The sequence below is a fragment of the Ictidomys tridecemlineatus genome, chromosome 4 (genome assembly GCF_052094955.1).
Source record: "Ictidomys tridecemlineatus isolate mIctTri1 chromosome 4, mIctTri1.hap1, whole genome shotgun sequence".
Taxonomy (NCBI): Eukaryota; Metazoa; Chordata; class Mammalia; order Rodentia; family Sciuridae; genus Ictidomys; species Ictidomys tridecemlineatus.
Window position 1 is genome coordinate 108,828,860 of NC_135480.1, and position 20,077 is coordinate 108,848,936.

General features: G+C 40.9%; 1 protein-coding gene across 2 annotated transcripts in view; it reads right to left on the reverse strand.

Moving 5' to 3' along the window:
* Positions 1-19,502, reverse strand: part of Fez1 (fasciculation and elongation protein zeta 1) — a 45,518-nt gene extending 26,016 nt beyond the window's left edge. Inside the window, exons 1-3 of one of the 2 annotated variants that reach the window (XM_078047287.1) lie at positions 19,324-19,502; positions 12,889-13,244; positions 5,452-5,551 (exon numbers count right to left, since the gene is read on the reverse strand). In XM_078047287.1, the coding sequence (XP_077903413.1) occupies positions 5,452-5,551; positions 12,889-13,199 (411 nt within the window). In that variant the 5' untranslated portion in view covers positions 13,200-13,244; positions 19,324-19,502. The remainder of the gene's footprint in view (positions 1-5,451; positions 5,552-12,888; positions 13,245-19,323) is intronic. The other variant, XM_078047285.1, reaches the window with a different exon arrangement.
* Between the last annotated feature and the right edge of the window lie 575 nt (positions 19,503-20,077).

Consider the following 20,077-nt stretch of genomic DNA (forward strand, 5'->3'; position numbering starts at 1 on the left):
AGCGGGGCTGGGGATGTGGCTCAAGCGGTAGCGCGCTCGCCTGGCATGCGTGCGGCCCGGGTTCGATCCTCAGCACCACATACCAACAAAGATGTTGTGTCCGCCCAGAACTGAAAAATAAATGTTAAAAATTCTCTCTCTCTCTCACTCTCTCTCTCCTCTCTCACTCTCTCTTTAAAAAAAAAAATTTCCATAGCAAGTGTTGGTTAAAATGTGGAATAACTGGAGCTCTCAAACAAACTAGAAAACAGTTTAAAAAATGAAAGATAGATGGATCACATGACTCAGTCTTTCATCCTTAGGTTTCTACTCAAGAGAAATGAAAGCATATTTCCTAACAATGACTTAGATGAGAATGTTCACAGCAGCTTTATTTGCTATTCAAAAACTAGAAACAACCCAGTGTTTCTCTACGGTAGACTGAAGAAGCAAATTGTGGTATATCCATACAAAAGAATAATACATACCAATAAAAAAGAGTGAACTCTTGATACATGACATTACATAAATGAATATCTAAGTAATTATATTGGGCTGAGGATGTAGCCCAGTGGTAGAGTGATTGTCTAGCATGAGCAAGGCCCTGGGTTTAATCCCCAGCACTGTGAAATTAATTAATTAATTAGTTAATTAATTAATTAACTAATCACATTGAGTTTAAAAGGTAAGCCCCCCTAAAATACATACTGCATGCTTCCAGGTATACACAATTCTAGAAAATTCTGCCACTCTTTAGCAACAGAAAGCAGGTAAGCCTGAAAATTGGGGGTGAGAGGGAAGGATGGTGAATATGTTCAATATCTTGATTGTAGAGATGGTATCACAGATGTGCACATATATTAAACTTAGGAAAATATATACTTTAATATGTGAAGCATTTTTATACCAATTATCCTTCAACAAAGGTACAGAAAAAAAAAGAAAATTAAAAAATAAAAAGACATTACATCATGTCCAAGTTGGGCTTATCTCAAAAATGTGAGGTTGATTCAATATTCAAAAATTAATTTGTGTAATTCATTACATTAACATGATAAAGGAGAACTGTATACTCATTTAAATAGAGGCACATGATAGAAATAATTAACCTTTAGAAAAATAACCAAGGAAACATGCCAGAATTTAAAAGTCATAAGCTTCCACGTTGAACATAATACAAGGCATAATGAAAAAAAAAATCCTCACTCTATGGCACATTATTGTAAAATTTCAAATAAGAAAGCCAGGCACAGCGGCGCATGCCTGTAATCCCAGCGGCTTGGGAGGCTGAGACAGAAGAATCATGGGTTCAAAGCCAGCCTCAGCAATAGCAAGGTACTAAGCAACTCAGTGAGACTCTGTCTCTAAATAAAATCCAAAATAGGGCTGGGGATGTGGCTCAGAGGTTGAGTGCCTCTGAGTTCAAAACCCAGAACAACAACAAAAAAAAAAAAAAAAAAATGAAAACACTAGAAGCTTCTAGAAAGACTAGAAATAGAAGTGGATTTGGGGCTTTTCATCAGCAACTGAAAGCTGGAACAATGTCTTCAGAATTTTGGGTAAATTGTTTTGCAACCCAGAATATAACAGGTCAGGTAAATAAAGATGTTTTTGTATATTCTAAAACATTTCTTTTCATTCCTTCCTTAAGAATATAGTTTCTCGGGGCTGGGGATGTGGCTCAAGCGGTAGCGCGCTCGCCTGGCATGCGTGCGGCCCGGGTTCGATCCTCAGCACCACATACCAATGTTGTGTCCGCCGAGAACTCTCTCTTCTCGGGCTGGTGTTGTGGCTCAGTGATAGAGCACTCGCCTAGCACGTGTGAGGCCCTGGGTTCGATCCTCAGCACCATCCTCAGCACCACATAAAGATAAATAAATAAAAATATTGTGTCCATCTACAACTGAAAAAAAAAAAAAGAATATAGTTTCCCCTCCCCTTCATCGAAATAGGGACTATACGGGAAGGTAGAACTGTGGCCACTGAAGGACAAGAGAGAAGAGCAAGAAGAATCTCCAGAATGATGGTGATGGAAATTTCCAGGGCATGGCTGTGCAACTGACCTAGTGGGCAACCATACCACTTTGTAGCAGGAATATAGAGGGCACAAGGCAGGGACATTTTCCAGGAAAATACTGAATGGATAGAATGTCTGATTTTAAAATCACTGTATTGTTATTGTTTATGTTTGTATTTTCTGCATATTGTGTTTTGACATTTTAGAAACATTTCTGGTGGGGAGAAATTGTCCCTCCAGAGGCTATTCAATTCTTAGAGATTGCAAAGGACTCCGCTGAGATTGTGCCTTCAATATGCAAACTAGCCAATGTAGACCCACACCTCCTTTATCTGCCAGTACATCTCAAGAAGCAAAATTCTTCTACCAATAGTCATCCCAGACCAGGTACCAGGTTGACTCAGGGCCACCCCTATAGTATAACATCCACTAAAATTATTCAAACTATCCAATCCTAATCTTTTCACACCTTCCCAAGAAAACTCTCCTAAAGGTGGTGGCGCCCCCTTGGCCTTTTCTCCCGTTGGACTGATGTGGGTGCTTCCCTAGGTGACCTCATGTGGCATGCCCTGCCTTATGTTTCTAGGACCTGTAAAATACAACTGCCCAGATTTTCCCATGACTTTCTGTTTCAAAATTTAACCAAACACAGATCCAAAAAAAGTTTTTAAAAAATTGCATCTAGATTAAACATGTACAGATATTTTTTCTTGTCATTATCCCCTAAACAATACTGTACACTATAATTTACATAGCATTTATATTTTAATAGTAGGGCACCCCTGGGTTCAATCTCCAGTACTGACAGGAAAAAGAAAGGAAAGATGGAGAGAGAGGAAAAGGAGGGGGAGAAAAATTGAATCTCTGTGCAAAAAAGAAAAAGAAAACAAACAAACAAAAAGCAGCTAAAAGAAATGAAATTGATCACCACTACAGAGTAAGGAGTGACAAGGCAAGGGGCTCATACTTACATCATTTAAAAAGTATCCTTTGATTCTTAAAATATGTACATCTCTCACCCTCTGAGTTTTAACAAAGCAAAAATGATTGATCTTGTAGTTTCAATTCAACAATATTATAATATTTAACTAAATTACTTCCTTGTAGTCACAAAGACAAGCTATGAACAGGCTGGGGTGCATACAACTCATTCTTGCCAAATGTACCAAGTGGAAGGTATGAGGGCTCGCTCCAGAGAAGCCTCTCAGCTGTGTGCGCTGGCATGTTTGGTTGGTACATTTTGCAGAAGGAATTCAGAGCACCGGTTAACCTAGTGAGTCATTTAAACTGAGGTCAGTTAAAGAGCTTCTACTGTAATTAATCTAGATAATAAAGGAGGATGAAATAAAACACCCTTCCTCCACCCTTTTTTGCTACCCTGACTTTTTTCCCAGGGGTTGGATAGAAGAACTCCACAAAGCAGAGCTCAAGATCATCCTTCCCAGGGTCGCTCAATTCATCCTGAAATATTAGCTCTCTTGAGGGAAATCTGCAAATGAGGATAAATTGGAGTCCTTCAGAAGGACAGACTATCTTATACATCTTTTGGCTTAATCTGCAAAAGGAATTGGAAAGGTGGCCAAAGAGATAACAAAACAAAATCTGCCTTTTGCACCCTGAAAGAACTGATTTAATTTCAATAACTAGATTTATTCCACTATTGCCTTCTTTTCCTTTGCATTCTGGGTAAGAACTCAGCACTACCCATATAGGCATTGCAAGAGAAAATGAGCAGGCAAGAATTCAAAACAGAACCTATGATGTGGCTTCCTGTGCTTGTGTGGAACAGGCTTTTAGCAAAGTCACCATCTTACCTGCCCCAGTCAATGAATCCTTGAGGTTCTGAGTACTTAAAGAAGACTTTAAAATGATATACAGTCACCTTTTCAACAAGTCAGCCAAAACCTGATCTCTTTGCTATGCTATTTTGAGCAATAATTTGCACATATATTGCCTAGTAAGGGGAATCTGCTTCCTGCTCTTTTACTTGGATTCAGTTCTGGAATACCTAGGAAGATTAGATCCAACCTCCCTTTATGATTTGCTGAGTCCACTCGGCTATGCCAGAACTTCCTGACAAATTTCCTTCACAACTGAAACTAGAAAACCAGGCAAGGTGGAAATTGGCTTTTTTTTTTTTTCTAATTGGCTTTTAACATGGATTGAGCCATTAAATTCTTTTATCTTTTGTGATGGGCTGAATTAAAAAAAAAAAAAAAACTTAAGTCAAAGTCCTAACCTCCAAACTGATGTAGATTAGGTGAGACTTCATTGCAAAATAAAAAATGATGATGGTAGGGCCTTTGGGAAGTGATTAGGTCATGAGAATAGAACCTCATGAATGGGGTTAGTGCCCTTATAAAATAGGCTTAGTGTGGCTCCTTTGTCCTTTCTTCCATGCGAAGACATAGCAAGAAGATGCCATCTATGAACCAAGAACATGGCCCTCACCAGACTCTGAATCTGCCAGTGTGTTCGTCTTGGACTTCCAGTGTCCAGAAATGTGGGGAATAAATAACTGTTTTTCGTAAGTCAGTCAGTCCAAAATATTCTGGTTACTAAAACCATTCATCTTATATATAGATTTAGCCAGGAGGGGCAATTGGATCTTCTGAAAGGTCACTCCCCATAACCCATGCAAATCAACTCAGAGTGAGAGTCCTCTATTTATTCAAAGCCCTTAGGCTACTTAGTTGCTTGGCATCAGGAACCATGGAGTATGACTCTGGTCCCGACACACAACTGTCCCCTTGGTTGAGTTTCATAATGAATTCTGGGTTGGGGAAGTAGCACAGTGCTAGAACTCTTGTATAGTATGTATGAGGCTCTGTGTTCAATCCCCAGCCCTCTAAATAAATAAACAAATAGATGTTACCTGCACTTACACTTTTCATATATAACCATTTAATCACCTCGATTCACTGGAAATCCCCTTATCTTATTGTTTTTATCCCTCTCCACACCTGGTCAGACCCATTGAATCTGATGACACTACTTTCTCAGAAATGATTTTTTCAAATGAAAATTTTAGTTGTGGGTGGACACAATACCTTTTTAAAAAATTCTATTTATTTATTTATTTAAATTTTTAAATTTGTTTTAATTAGTTATAGATGACAGTAGAAGGCATTTATGCACTTTGATATATCATACCAAAATGGGATATAATTTCTCATTTTTCTGAGTGTACACGTTATAGAATCATATTGGTCATGTAGTCACATATATACATACAGTAATATTGTCTGTTTATTTATTTGTTTTTATGTGTTGCTGAGGATCAAACCCAGGGCCTCACATGTGTTAGGCAAGCACCCCACAACTTCGCTTCAACCCCAGCCCTCCAGTAATGATTTTGAGCTATTATTACTGCCGAAGATTGTTGAGTTGCTGGATGTTTTTCTGAGTTCCACATCTTCCCAAGCCCTGCTAAATAGAGGGCCCCAAAGAGGTACCTCAGTGTCAGAGCTGTTGCCATTCAGAGCCTCGATGTTTGGGTCCCTCCAGTCTTCTGAGAGTGAAGGGATGTAATTGTCTGTCAGAGCATCCCAAACCCTGTAAACAAAGAGAAGCTCTCATTAGCACACATCTGTGGCATGGCCCTGCCTGGAGGAAGGAAGAGCCAGGCCAGGGCAGGAGAGAGGTTGCTGTGTGTGCCAGGCTGAGATCATCTGCCTTCCAGCAAGCAGGGAGAGAGCAGCTGGAAAACAGAATTATAGGCACGTCTAGGGGAGAGAGAGCCCAGAGCATGGAGCCTGGCTGAAAGGTTCTTGCCTTGCAAATTAATCTGCACCCGAACCAAAGAGCTTATTCTCTGACCCAAGGAAGTTCCTGTATTCCTTTCCTATGGACAATGGAGGTGGCGGAGGTGGGAGTGGGGGTGGGGGTGGGGGAGCACTAATGGGGGGGATGGTTACAGATTTTTTAGCTGAATATCATTAAAGTTAGGTTTATCATCTAGTTTATAGATATTTCAATTTCGAAGACCTGCAATCTATATAATCATGAATTAACAATGACATCTAACATAGGTAAGGGGATAATCCAATATTGAGAATTCTCACTTAGCCAAAATGTTTTAGGGAGCCCACAGAAGCCACGATCCTGCCCTCTTGTAATGTAGAAGCTAAGTGTAGATCATGGATATTCTAAGGTAAACATAAGAAAGGAACCAATAAACACACTTCTGTCTACACAATTAGTTTGGGTGGGTAAAGATGAAGGTCTTTGGGGGGAAAACTCTGAAGACACACTCACATATCACATATTCATTAATTAGTTGACACCAAAAGATTAATGTAAATCAATAAACCAAGCTTCTAATAAAGAAACCCATGGAAACCAGCATTACTTGAGTTAATGTTAGATGATGATACATGAGGGTTGTATGCAATATCCCCTGCAGATGCCTGTACCTGTCAAACATGAGTGATACTCGCAAAACTAAGATAAAAGAAGACATATAATTTTTAGATATACTAATCTAATAAAAATAGCCACTTAAAATGTATACATATGGATCAAATTTATGTTGTAACAAATGCTGAAAGGGTCAGTGCAAAATACAGAGATATAGAAATCAGGGCACAGACACTTGAAATCAGATAAACAATAATGCAGAAGGAAGGTGCTATGAACATAAAAAATCGAGAATGACGTATAATATATGGATATGTAAGCAAATAGGTTTTCCTGGTATACAATGCATGCACTGCAATGAAACAAAAGGAACCCAAGGAAATAGAATTTAATGGCAGTGCTTGAGGCATCTGTTTGCTATTTTTCTGTCATTATAAAAAGCGCTTTGAGAGAATTGGGCAAGTGCTCATTAGACAACTATTCAGCAGAATTTCAGAGAATACTTCTTAAACTATGGGTGATATCCCAATGTCCATCAGGAACTATTAGAGCTGCATCAATACAGGCTAATTCTAAATCTAAGTCCCATTAGCATCCTAGAGCCAAGATGCAAATTTGATTTGCTATCTCCCAGTCAAAGCTCTTAGGCACCACACCCACTGGGAAGGTCTCCTACTCCTCTTCACATCCTTCTGTTTGGAGAATGAACATGTACGCTGGAACTGACCTTCAGATTTGTCCCTGTGGAAATGCCTGGAGAAGTGAGACTCAGCAAAGCCCAAAATAGGCAGGAGTCTTTTGTACCTCTCCTATTCTGGATAGAAGCTGAGATCTTTACAGACAGCACACCTTCCAATGACCTTGAGACTGCTTATATCCTTGAAGTGACAATGGAGGACTCTCTCACGTTATTTAGGGAGTGCCTACTTTTCTCGGCTAAGCCTTCACTGGCATATTCTGAATTTTATCTTCTAATTCTCAGTTCTAGAGTATTCCCTAAACCTTGTCTCCTTGGGATTTCAAACCATTTTCATTTCTCCTTTTCTTTCTTTTTTTTTTCTTTCTGGTATACTTTTTTTTTTATCCTTTGAAGTCTATAAATTACTTTGAAGATAAAGTATCTCTTCTTTCTTTATAATCACTTGCATATCCTTCCCATACTGATTCAGTGCCCATTTAACAATAGCAACAGCAGTCAACAGTTACTGAGCACTTACTACAAGTCAAGTGCTCTTCTAAGCTCTTTATGAGGACTGAGACATTCATTCCTCACAACAACTCCACACAGCAGATGTATGAGAACCTAAAACAGTGAAGCTAATTAAGTTGTCTAAGCTCACACAGCCAGTAAATAGTAGAGGCAGGATTCAAACCCAGACAGAATGGCAACAGAGTTCATATCCCTAACCACTTAACAATTTCAACTCTTTGTGATTTACTATATGATGGCATTGGCATGGACATCAGAATAACATGCCAAGTTCCAAATCACAACCTAGAACAGCAGTCTAGACACTGGCTTTGCCTACAAAATCCACACATACATTATTTCGGGTATTGTGCTTTTGGCATTCTACAGAAGGACTAGCAGAGGGAACAGGGTGTGCAACAGCTTTCTGTGTAGGTCTTCAACCCATGGGAGAGTCCACAGAAAGCAAAGGAAGGATACTGATAGGCAGACAGTCATGGAAACAGATGAGCCAGTGGTGAGAGAGGAAATGGAGCGTTCTGTAAAGAAGAGAATGAGAAGGGTTTTGCTCCTCACAAAGGATATATATTCCATCATAAGCAGGATTCTTGGAAGTGGTTTTCTTCACTTCTCTGAGAAGTATCCTGCTTATTTACTCTTATCTTGGATAAAGAAGATTTTTGCAAGCCATCAACATTATCATTTATCAAAGAATTGAGATTAAACAGGTTGCCTCAATTCCTATCATTACACCACCCTGGCATGAGAGATTCAATTTACTATCTCAGTCCTCATAATCACAGAAAAGGTTCTTCACGAGCATATTTTATAGCTTAGGCGTAGGTGCCTGTAGAATTGACTAAACATGTTACTACTGAGTGTTGGGCATTGGAGAAGGATGCTGGCAGAGTATGAGCAAACTAGCAGAGTCGGGGTGCCAAGAGGAGTGTACAAAGAGCTTCAGGACCTGGAACTGGCAACAGAGCCCTGAGGGCTATATCAGTTCTAATGAACACACACACACACACACACACACACACACACACACACACCTATTTCTGACAATACAGTAGGCAGCTTAACAGGGTAATAAAAATTATACCAACTAGGTAACATTCCATTTAATCCTCCCGTATTTGGCTACTTCTCTTGCAAAGTGTTTTATGTCTAGTAAAAATCCACACTTAGATGTGTGTTAACATGAGTGCACTTTTGTAGTTCCTGTTTAGGGATTCGGAATTATTAGCACATGAATACCTTTGTTCAACTTTTTAGATCTTTCAAATGTTTAAATAGAATCAACACCATCTCTGCCCTTTATATGGGAAAATTGAACCTCTACAAAGATAATTATGTTTTCTTAAAATACAGTTATCAGCTTTCACTATCTCTTAAGTCATTTACTTGTCTTCAATTTAAAGTATGTTAAGGGCTGGGGCTGGGGCTCGGCAGCAGAGCACTTGCCTATCATGTGTGAGGCACTGGGTTTGATCCTTAGCACCACATAAAAATGAAACAAATAAAATAAAGGCATTCTGTCCATCTAACAACTACCAAAAAATTTTTAAAAAAGAAATAAAGTCTGTCGAGGTGTCCCACATTAAGCTATATATTTAATAAAATTCCAATTAAAATTTAAAAATAAAAATAAGTATGTCAACCTGTGCACAATAGTGCACAATTATAATCCCAGTGACTTGGAAGGCAGAAGGATTGCATGTTTGAGGGTAGCCTCAACAATTTAGCAAGACCCTTTTTCAAAAAAATTAAAAGGACTATGATGTGGCTCAGTGATAGAGGGTTCTATACTTAGTACAGCAAGAAAATAAGAAGTATGTCATGAAAATACTTTGTGTACAGTGTCTTGAAAAATTGTGTTCTATTTGTGTAATATGAAATGAATTGCATTCCGCCATCATGTATAACAAATCAGAATAAATTAAAAAATAACAGGCAGTTTATTTCTTTTTTGCATGGACTTTACATTTAACATCATCTTTAACCCATTAATTCTATCTGAAGAACAGGATATAGTCATGGTTCCCAAATTTTTGGCCTCTCTGCCTGCAGGGTATACTTGTAAGAGAGCTAAGAGGCAGGAGGCAGGGTGAGGGTTGTCCATTCCCATTTTGTTGTAGCCTCTAAGAGTTTCTAAATGTCAGGCCCCATGTTTTATGGCAAAGGGAAACAGGGTGGTCACACAAACAGAAAGAAGAGATTCTGGAATGCTACTTTCTGAATTAAAAACCAAGCAAATATATACAGTACTCAAATCTAACCCTCCTAGAACTTCCTTGCCCTGAAATCAAAGTTGATACAGTTCCAAATGAGGACTAAAGAAATCAAAACTTCTACCAGAATAAGGAAATCATTGTATATCAATGTGTATCATTTATGATTTGTGTTTATTTATTTATTTATTTATTTATTTATTTATTTACTTTCAGTACTAGGGATTGACCCCAGGGGCACTTTACCACTGAGCTACATTCCCAGTCCTTTTTAATTATTATTTTTATTTTGATACAGACTCTCACTAAGTTCCTGGGCCGGCCTTCAACTTGTGATCCTCCTTCCTCAACTTCCTGAGTAGCTGGGATTACAGGTATGTACCACTGCATCCAGCCCCTTTGTGCTATCTTTAAAGAGATTAGTTTTATCGAGTTTTTTTGTTTGGTTAGTTTGGTTTGGTTTGGGTTTTTTGGTGGTGTTGGACCCTGCTTTTTGTTTTAAGCTTCTAGTATTTAGATATAACCCAGCCACAACACTTCATTTATAGATTGAAACATCTCTCTAAACACTAAACCTGAGTAGGTTTAAAACAATAGCACTAGTGGAGTTTTGTAACCAAATTAGATATCAAATCATCTTTTTCCTTTATTTTATCATAATTGCAAATATTTGGACAGAGTTTGTAAAGCAAAAACTATAATTAAATTCTGATTTTCATTTTAAATTATAAAGAGGCTTTAAATATACTGAATGCCTAAAAAGTGCAAGGTCAAATTTTCTTCTCTCTGCTCTACACTGCCCTCAAATCGCACTTTATCTCTAAGGAATTATTCAACCTTTAGTCTCTTAGCTGAGGCAGTCAAGTCAGAAAAACCAGGCTGGGAAGACCCATAATCCCATGTGACGGCAATTAACATTGAGTGGCCTTTGCTAATGTGCCAAAAGAGAATAAGAACCTGCTCACTGGGCCTTCACCCTTAATGAGCCAGAGGAAGGGTTTAGATAGGGGGGAAATGATTTGTTAGAAGCCATAGAAATGGGATGCATCTTAAAGTGCCATTTTCAGAACACAACCTGGGTGAGGGAAGAAATCAGTTTCTTTGCAAGTCCTTAGACCCGCTTCATCAAGATTACACTCTAGAGGTTCAAAGATGAGAACTAGAGTTAAGTGACTTGCCCAAGGTCACACAGGAATTAGTCAGAGTACAAAAATTAAAATTCATAGTCTTTGTGTTTCTAGTTCATTGCATGGTGCACTGGAGTGAAAAAAAAATGTATACTCCATCTAATAAAGCCTCTAAGCATTTTTTTCTGACTTACAGAAGTTGAGCAAATGATAATAGGCTCAGAATTTTAAAAGAATCAGTAGGAAATTTAAAATTGAATTGAAACACACAGCCCACAGTTATAGTATGGTCACCAGAGTAAAATGTTCTCTGTGATCATGCCCTCAGGCTAGCATTAATTAAAAAGAAGAAAATGGTGTGGGCCTAGAAATACCTTACTCAGAACTATAAGATTAGCTATTATCATTTGTCCTTTACATATAATATTTAATATTTCATTAAAAATATCATTTGATCACTTACCACAAACTACACACAATATTAGTGCAGACAATAGTGATTACGAAAGACAGAGACATAGGTAGCTCCTGTATTCATAGAAGTACAGTCTTAGTAGTCACTAAATAAGCAAATCTCTCCCAAATATAGTCAGGATCCTCTAGAATATGCCTCCTACCCCATGTGTGGGAACTCGTCCCACACGTGTCTATAAAAAAGAGAAACTGGTCTTGGAGTATAGCTCAGTGGTACAGCCCTGGCCCCGCATGTGCAAGGACCTGGGTTTGATTCCCTGCCTCAACCCCCACAACCCCCCCCAAAAAAAAGAAAATGGAAAAATAAAGAAAAAAACAAAAACAATCTAGCATAGTTGTTTCAAACTTTCACACCAACTACTTGACATTTCTCATGTGATTTCTAGAGAATTATTAATGTATATTTTATCTCTACTAAGAATTCATGCTCTTGTTTCTACTTGCTGATTTGAAGATGATTATCTCAGAAGAAAAATTCTCAAGCTCAGAGAGGGAAGGGTCCTCTAGATGGCGGAGAGATGAGCCATAGAAACACGGGGGCTTCTCCTCCAGGTCCTCACTTCTCTAATTTATGTGATGGGCTTACCTTTTTCTCTTCCTACCTTGGACAATTCTTCCTCAAATTTCTTTCCTTAACAACTGTCACTTGTAGTTAGTAAGTGACCCAAGGAATGTGCATACTCAAAACCATACCACCCAGTTTTCACTTTTATTTTGTTCAGGAACTCCCTTAGCTTTCAGTTTAATTGGATGCTTTTTTATTTGGACATATCTTAACATTTGAAGGATAAATTTCCAGGCCTCGGAGGTTAAGACCAATTTTGAAATTTTTGTCATTCTGGTGTTATGGAGGCAAATTGGTCCAATGATATAAATTCCTCTATCACAGTTAAGTAGTTCTTTTCTAGTCCTATTTCTAATATCTGGATGCATTACCACTAATGAAAAGAAACCTGGCTAGCTAGGCATGGTGACTCATGTCTATAGTCCCAGCTACTATAGAGGCTGAGGTAGGAGGATCACAAATTCAAGGCCAACTTGGGCTACTTAGCAAGACTCTCTCAAAATAAAAAACAAAAAGGGCTAGGGCTGCAGTGCTATATCGACTGCTTGCATAACACACAAGACCCTGGATTCAATCCCCAATATGTGAAACAAACAAGGAGAAAGAGAAGAAGGAAAAAAAGAAGAAGAAGAAGAAATGGAGGGAGGAAAGCAAGCAATCTACTAACTAGACTCCAAAATTTTCTCTGCTCCTATAATTCATTTTGTATCTAAGTAAACCTAACTAATATCTTTCATTCCTCTAAGATTTCAATCTAAGAAAGCTTTCTGCAGATAACTGTAAATGTTATCAGCAATGTCAGCAATTGTCAGGGCACTGTCCAACTGAGAACATAAAAATAGGTAATGCATCATATAAACATGTGGGCAGAAACTAGCTCTAGGTTAAGGATCCCAGACTACTGCATTCTCTCCTGAAGCAGGAGAAGGGCAATCAAGACTTCTTACTCCTCATCCTGAAGGGTCTCTTCCTCCTCTTGGATCTGGAACTGGTTCTTCACAGGAGCTAGGTTTTCGGTCTTGGCATTGTAGTTCCTAAAGCAGACATTGAGCTTCTCATCAAATTCATTCACGAGGTCCTCCATGGACTTGAAGCTGATTATTTCAGAAGAAAAATTCTCAAGCTCAGAGAGGGAGGGGTCCTCTAGATGGTGGGGAGATGAGCCATAGAAACACTGGGGCTTTTCCTCCGGGTCCTCAGAACAGCAGGGCCGAAGGTCCTCAAACTCTTCGTCCAAACTCACCAGTGGGGCCTCCATTCTTGCACCACAATACAACTATAGCAACTTTCGAGATTCGTTTTCCTGGAAGAAATAAACAGGGCAATGTGAATTTGGCCTGGACTTTTATGACCCATAAGCACATATTCTATTACTCCATATTCCTCAGAAAACAAAGATTCCCCAGTACTGGCATCGGTGCACTGCTATGCACTTCAGGAGTTCAGATATCACCATGTACGTTGATACTACTAACTAAATAGAGTGAACTTTGGAAATACACCTGCTTCCAATTTTCTGCTCCAAAGCATAGTGGTTAAGTGTGCAGCTCCTGGGCCAGACTTTAGGCAAATTACTTAACTTCTCTGTTTCCTTTTATTCTTCTCAAGACAGCAATAATAATAGGACCTACATAAAATGGTTTGGGTTTTTTTTGTACCAGGGATTGAACCCAGAGGTGCTTAGCCACTAAGTCGCATCCCCAGCACCACCATTCTCCCTTATTTTTAAAAATTTTGAGACAGGGCCTCACTAAATTGTTAAGGCCGGTCTCAAGCTTGTGATCTTCCTGCCTTAGCCTCTGGAGGCTCTGGGATTACAGGCAAGAGTCACTGTGCCCAACTCCAATGGTTGTTTTAAGATAAAGGAGAAGTGCTTGGCAGCAAGCTGAGGACACACACCTGTAATCCTAGAGATTTGGGAAACTGAGGAATCCAAAAAGAGGATCCCAAGTTTGAGCCTAGCCTTAGCACTTTAGTGAGATCCTCACTACTCAAAATAAAAAGTAAAAAGCAGTGGGGATGTTTTTTAGTGGTAAAGCATCCCTATGATCAATCTCCTATACTCCCTCCAAAAAAAGTGGTTGGCAGATAATAAATGCCAATATTGTTCAACATTCATATTGTTTTTGCTGTTGTTGATGTTGCTGTTGCCACTGGTCCACATCTCTAGCCAGGGACTCTGCTTTGAAAACTGAAAGTTTTTCACAATTTGTTTGGTAACAAAGATTGACATGACCTCAACTCATTTGGCAACAAAACTTGATTGACACGAACATAAATCTGATTGGGTTTTAATGTATCCCATTCAATGTATTTTGCTGCAGAGTATTAAGTTTCTAGACAGACCTGGTGCATAACTCAGTGGTAAAGTATGAGCTTAGCATGAGTGAGGTCCTGGGTTTAATCCCCAGCACTAAATAAATAAGTAAATAAATAAGATTGTTACCTGAGAAAACATACTCTATCTGCCTTCCAAAAGTTGAAATAATCTAAATTCTGAAACATGCTCATGGCTAATGTTTTGGATATTACTACCTTCAACCATAAACAATAGAGAATGATAGAACAGTAATTGAGATTTTCTGACAACTACCTGAGTTTTTCCAAGATGCAGAGCATATACCTAGAAATACAGGAATGAATTAAATGAACTACCCATAAGCTCCAAAATCAGACTCCATATCCTTTTTGGACACTGCACCCTGGAATGCTGCACACTTAGACTTTCCTCCACTTCCTCAAAACTCTAGGACTTCTACCCTTTTTCTGCCTTTTTTCACATACTGTCTTAAACTGTGATTTATCTTTCTGTGCTAACTTCCGTGTCTCTTCCCAATTTTAATTTAAATTCCTCGAGGGCACAGAGATGTCCTCCGGATATCCTCCATGGCTCCTAGCACACACAGATTGCCCTGTGGCCAGGCAATCAATCAATGTGAGCTCATTGAAAAATGATCTGTCCCCACATACAGTTTCCCACAAGCATTGCTGTCTATCATATCCTTCTCTATATGCTCAACTTTCTTTCCTATAACACAGAAGGCAACCCGTCTTTTCTCTCTTGGTTTCTGTGATCACTGATTCAGTTAGAGGCTTCATTTGGACTCACACCCCAGGGAGAACCAGATAGCAAAAACTAAGCATTTTGCCTGGAGTTCCCATGCCCCATCTCTACTTAAAAAACTAAAACTCTAAGCAAGGCAGAGGGCAGTAGGTGAGATACTTCTTACTGGGGTTTTGCTAGAATTAAGTAATTACCATGGCATCAAGCTATACTTCATCATTACATTTTGCAAAGGCAACATGACAAGACCTTGGAATATAAAAAGATATAAAAGCAGCCCCCCCCTTTTTTTTTTTTATTTTGGAAAGAGCATAGGCTCAAGAGCCCACAGACCTGGACTGGGAATGTAGCTCAGAAGTACAAGATCCCTATACCATGAGCAATCCTTGACACCACTAAAAAAAAAAAAAAAAAGACAACAGACCTGCCAATGGCTAGCTGAGTGGTGAGTATGTGGATTCTGATTTCCTCATTTACTATAGCAAAGTCAACACCTTAATACCTTAATCATTTTAATTGTCAATACATTTTAGTAATATATTTAATCCAAAATTTCAAAGTATTTCCATTCCAATACATAATCCACATTAAAAATTCTAATGAGAAAATTTACTTTTTTTTTCCAGTACTAGGGAGCCAAACTGGGTGTTCTACCACTGAGCTATATTCTAAGCCCTTTTATTAATATTTATTTTTTAGTTTTAGGTGGACACAATATCTTTATTTTTATGTGGTGTTGAGGATTGAACCCAGCGCCCCACACATGCCAGGCGAGCGCGCTACCGCTTGAGCCACATCCCCAGCCCCCCCCCCACTTTTTTTTTTTATTTCGAGAAAGGGTCTCAATAAATTGCCCAGTCTGGCCTTGAACTTGAGGTCCTTCTGCCTCAGACTCCCAAGAAGCTGGAATTACAAGTGTGTACTACTCTACCAGGTTCAGCTAATTTACATTTTTAAACATTTATTTTTTTTAGTTGTAGGTGGACACAATACTTTTATTTTATGTTTATATGGTGCTGAGGATCAAACCCAGTGCCTCGAGCATGCTAGGTGAGCGCTCCTCCTTTGAGCCACATCCCCAGCCCTGCTAATTTACATTTTTATATTCAGTTCTTTTAAATCTATTGCGCACTTTATATTCATAGCTTCTTTGGACTAGGCTCCTTTCAAGTACCCAGGAACCACCACATGGAGGTAGTGGCTACCACACTTCACACACAGCTCTAGATCAATTCAGAACTAATTGCTAGTCAGGAGTTCTTCGTTTATCTTCTACAATTCAGAGAAGAATTATAGGTTTCTCCACAACACCAAAAGAGTTCATCAAAGAAGGAGGAAGAAAATCATCTCTGAGAATCAAAAAAAAAAGCTAGTTAAGAAAATATCTCAGGGTATAATAGAGAATAGAGAAGGTTTTATAGTCAAAGGATTTGTGTTAATTGAGGTAGTATAGTACCCAGTGATGGTTAAAAACTCAGACTCCTGGGCTGGGGATGTGGCTCAAGCCGCAGCGCGCTTGCCTGGCATGAGTGCGGCCCAGATTCGATCCTCAGCACCACGTACAAACAAAGATGTTGTGTCCGCCGAAAAGTGAAAAATAAATATTTTTTAAAAAATTCTCTCTTTCACTCTCTCAAGAAAAAGAATCCATGAGGAAGAAAAAAAAAACAGACTCCTAACTGGAGTGAGACTTTGGGCAAATTATCTGCCTCCCTGTGCTCCAATTTTGCCATCTGTACAATGGGGTTTAAAATAGTGCTTACTTTCAAGGTTATTTCACTGATCAATGAGATTGTCTTTGAAGTGCTAAGCACAATGTGTGGAAAACAGAAAATGTTCAATAAATGTCAACAATGCTTGGAACACCAGGATAACTTATTTACATAAAAAAAAGTGGCACAAGAGCATTTCAAGCAAAAAAAAATTTTCCCTGCCATATTAGTCTATGTATGATGTTTCGGAATGCTTACCAAATGAGAGAAGTATTGATGAAAACACCTGGGCAGATTTTTTTACTAAGGCTTTTTTCAATTCATTTCATTCAAGTTTCCTGAGTCTTTGGTCTCTCTATTCTATCCTCAGTACAAACAGACTTTAGAGAAATAGTTTCATCTAGGAAATTATAAAAGAAATGAACACCAAGATCTAGAGTCCAGAAACATGGTATTGGAAACAATCCATAATAGAGCCAGATTGCTTGTTATCAACACACTGTCAAGGAGCCAAGAAGCACTGCATGAATGACCAGCTAGAGATGCAGCTAAAATTGAAAGCCTAAATGAGAATCTGGTCACTCAGTACCCAAACTGAACCCAGCATTTGTGACAGAGGAGATGAGAATCAAGCATTCTAACGGGCTCTACCATACCCTCAAGGAGTGGGGAAGAGGGGCATCCTCTGGGTTGGGGTTGGCACAAGCCTTGCAACGGTGCCCCCTTACCTTCCTTCCTTTTGCCTCCATTCTTTTGCTCTCTTTTAGCTGGGTGCCTTCAGCCCCTAACTAAAATGTCTGAAACAACCTTCTAATCTTCCTTCCTGGCAACTTGTTCCTGTGCTCAGTCACAGCTCATCTCAAAGGCCTCCTTCCCTCCAAAGTCAGGGTTAAGGGCTAAGATGTAGTTCAGTGGTAGAGCACTTACTTAGCACATACGAAGCCCTGGATTTGGTCCCTGCACACACACACACACACACACACACACACTTGAGTTAATATAAGTAATAGCTATACTCTCTTTATACTTCCAAAGTGAATAGATTTAAAAAATGGCATTAAAGAAGGAATTATGGGAGAGTCATTTTTTTCTTTACCATAGAACAGAGTGCAGGACTATAGTTTGATTATCCTATATCTATTCCATTTATTTTGGTTTCCAATAGATGGTGTAGTTTGAAAAGAAAAGACATTCAAGGAGTTTACCAGGGACCCAGTAGGTAACATAAAAGCCTCTCCCTGCACCACAATGATGCACTAGCTGCAGCTTGGAGCTGCCGTACAAATTATCAGTCTCTGCTTTGCTGAGCTGAGCAGGAGATTTCACCATGCCTCCCTCCTCTGCTGGGCCTCTGCACCTCCACATAAGCCCCATTTCATACTCCGACCCATCCTTCCCATTACTTGCTCTATAGATCCATTCTTTGGCCCCCCACATCCATCCCTAAAACCTGCCCTCTGCTAATCCACCATCAGATTCCCACGGCTCCTGAGCAAACCTCAGCCAATGTACGGGTTTGTGCCAACTGCACATTTGGCAGAAAGAGAATATTTCATTGTATATGAACCCTTCGTGGTTCGGCGTCCTTCCTACTGCTGCTGGCTCTATTCACCTCCATCTCAGATCCCCTAACCCGCGCCCCGCAGGCCCACAACCAGTCTGTTGGGGTAAAGAAAGGCTCCTTCAGGCAGTACAATGGCTGGTGATGCATGGAAGTCGGACTCATCCCTCTCAGGCCTCACACATACTCCACTGCCCTTGTGGTCAAGTAAGACCAGGACGCTGGAGTAGAAGGGGAGTTAAGGAGTGTCGGAGCTGCCAGGAGGGAAGGGAAAGGCAAGAGGGAAGAAAAGAAGGGTTGTATAACACCTCTTCAGGACTCCAGAGTCCTGGGCCCAGAGGACCGCAGCGCGTCCCACCACCACCACTCCCCGCCGCCAACACACACACCACTACACGACCACACTCGTCCTTTCTCCGACCTGCTGTGTAGTAAAACAATCGCTCCCCCAACGTCTGCAGCTGCTGCCAGAGGTTCTGACACTGCAGGAATGCACGATCTGGGGAAACACTCCACACCCTAAGGAGGGGCACGAGCCGAGTGGGGGTCCGGTTTTTAGGGATGAAGATAATCCTGGGGCTTAGTTTAAGGTAATGTGGCCAGATAACGGTCCTGGAATGAGGTATTGTCCACACTGCTCTGGCACGGTCTGGCAGCTTTCCCCGGCTCCCCGAACCCCATGCCGCGCGGCCTACCTTTACACACACACACACACACACACACACACACACACACACACACACACACACACACACTACGCCTGGCTCGGAGGGCCCATGTTCAGAGATGATGCTTGAAGTCTCATCATCCCACGTCTCTCGGCCCTGGGGCTGCGTCCCGGTCGCTCTCCCTACAGGAGGGCGACGGCCTCTGGGCTTTCTTTTCAATCCCGGGATGGGACGAGTTGGGGATGTGGAGAGTGCGGCGCCCCCAGACGGTCCTTTCAGAGAATCCGGAGTCCCGGGACCTCTTTCACCACCCCCACTCGAACCCCACCCTTGGCAGTGGGTTGGGTCCAGACTAAGGTTGCCCCTTGCGACCACACCTGTGCGGGTCCTGGCGGAGGGAGGCGGATCCCGGGGCTCAGCCGGACACCCCCATCCACGGGCCGCGGCGAACGGCCGGAGCGCAGCGCAGCGGCAGCGGCAGCGGAGAGCCAGCCAGCCAGCGAGCGCTCCCCCCGCAGCTCCGGCGGCGCCCGGCTCCGCTCCCCTCCTCCACCCCGCCCCCTCCCCGTGCTCGCGCCCGGGCTCCGGGGACGCGCCCGCGCTCGGGCACCGGATCAACTGGCACGCGCAGGGCCTGGACGTCATCCTTTGGTGAACATTCATAGCCCTCCTTGGAGCACGTGGGCCTGCTTCTATAAATATTTATGAATTGCTTTTTCTCTCCTCTTTAACATTGGCCCTTCTGCTTCCCTCATGAATATTCAAGAGCTCCAAGATCCGCGCGTGTCATAATTACCAATATGGATACCTCACACGGCTGGTCATCGTAGATTCTCCATAAAAATGGAGGCGGATGGAGTGAAAGAGTGGGAGGAGGCCAACAAACACACTTAAAGACTCTCTGGCATTTTCTGGACTCCCCTTTCTGCTTTACTAGAGGCTGAAATGGGAAGTCGAGGGATGCCTCCTACCCCAAACCGGGTTCAGACCTCCAGTCAATGGTGAACAGGCCAGCCGGAAAGATTTTGTCACTCAAAGATGCAGGGTGAGAGCTGGATGTGGGCTGGAAAAATCTGAGTGAGAGAGTTTCAGGTTTAGGAGGACTTGGGATAATAGAGGAAGGCGCTTGGG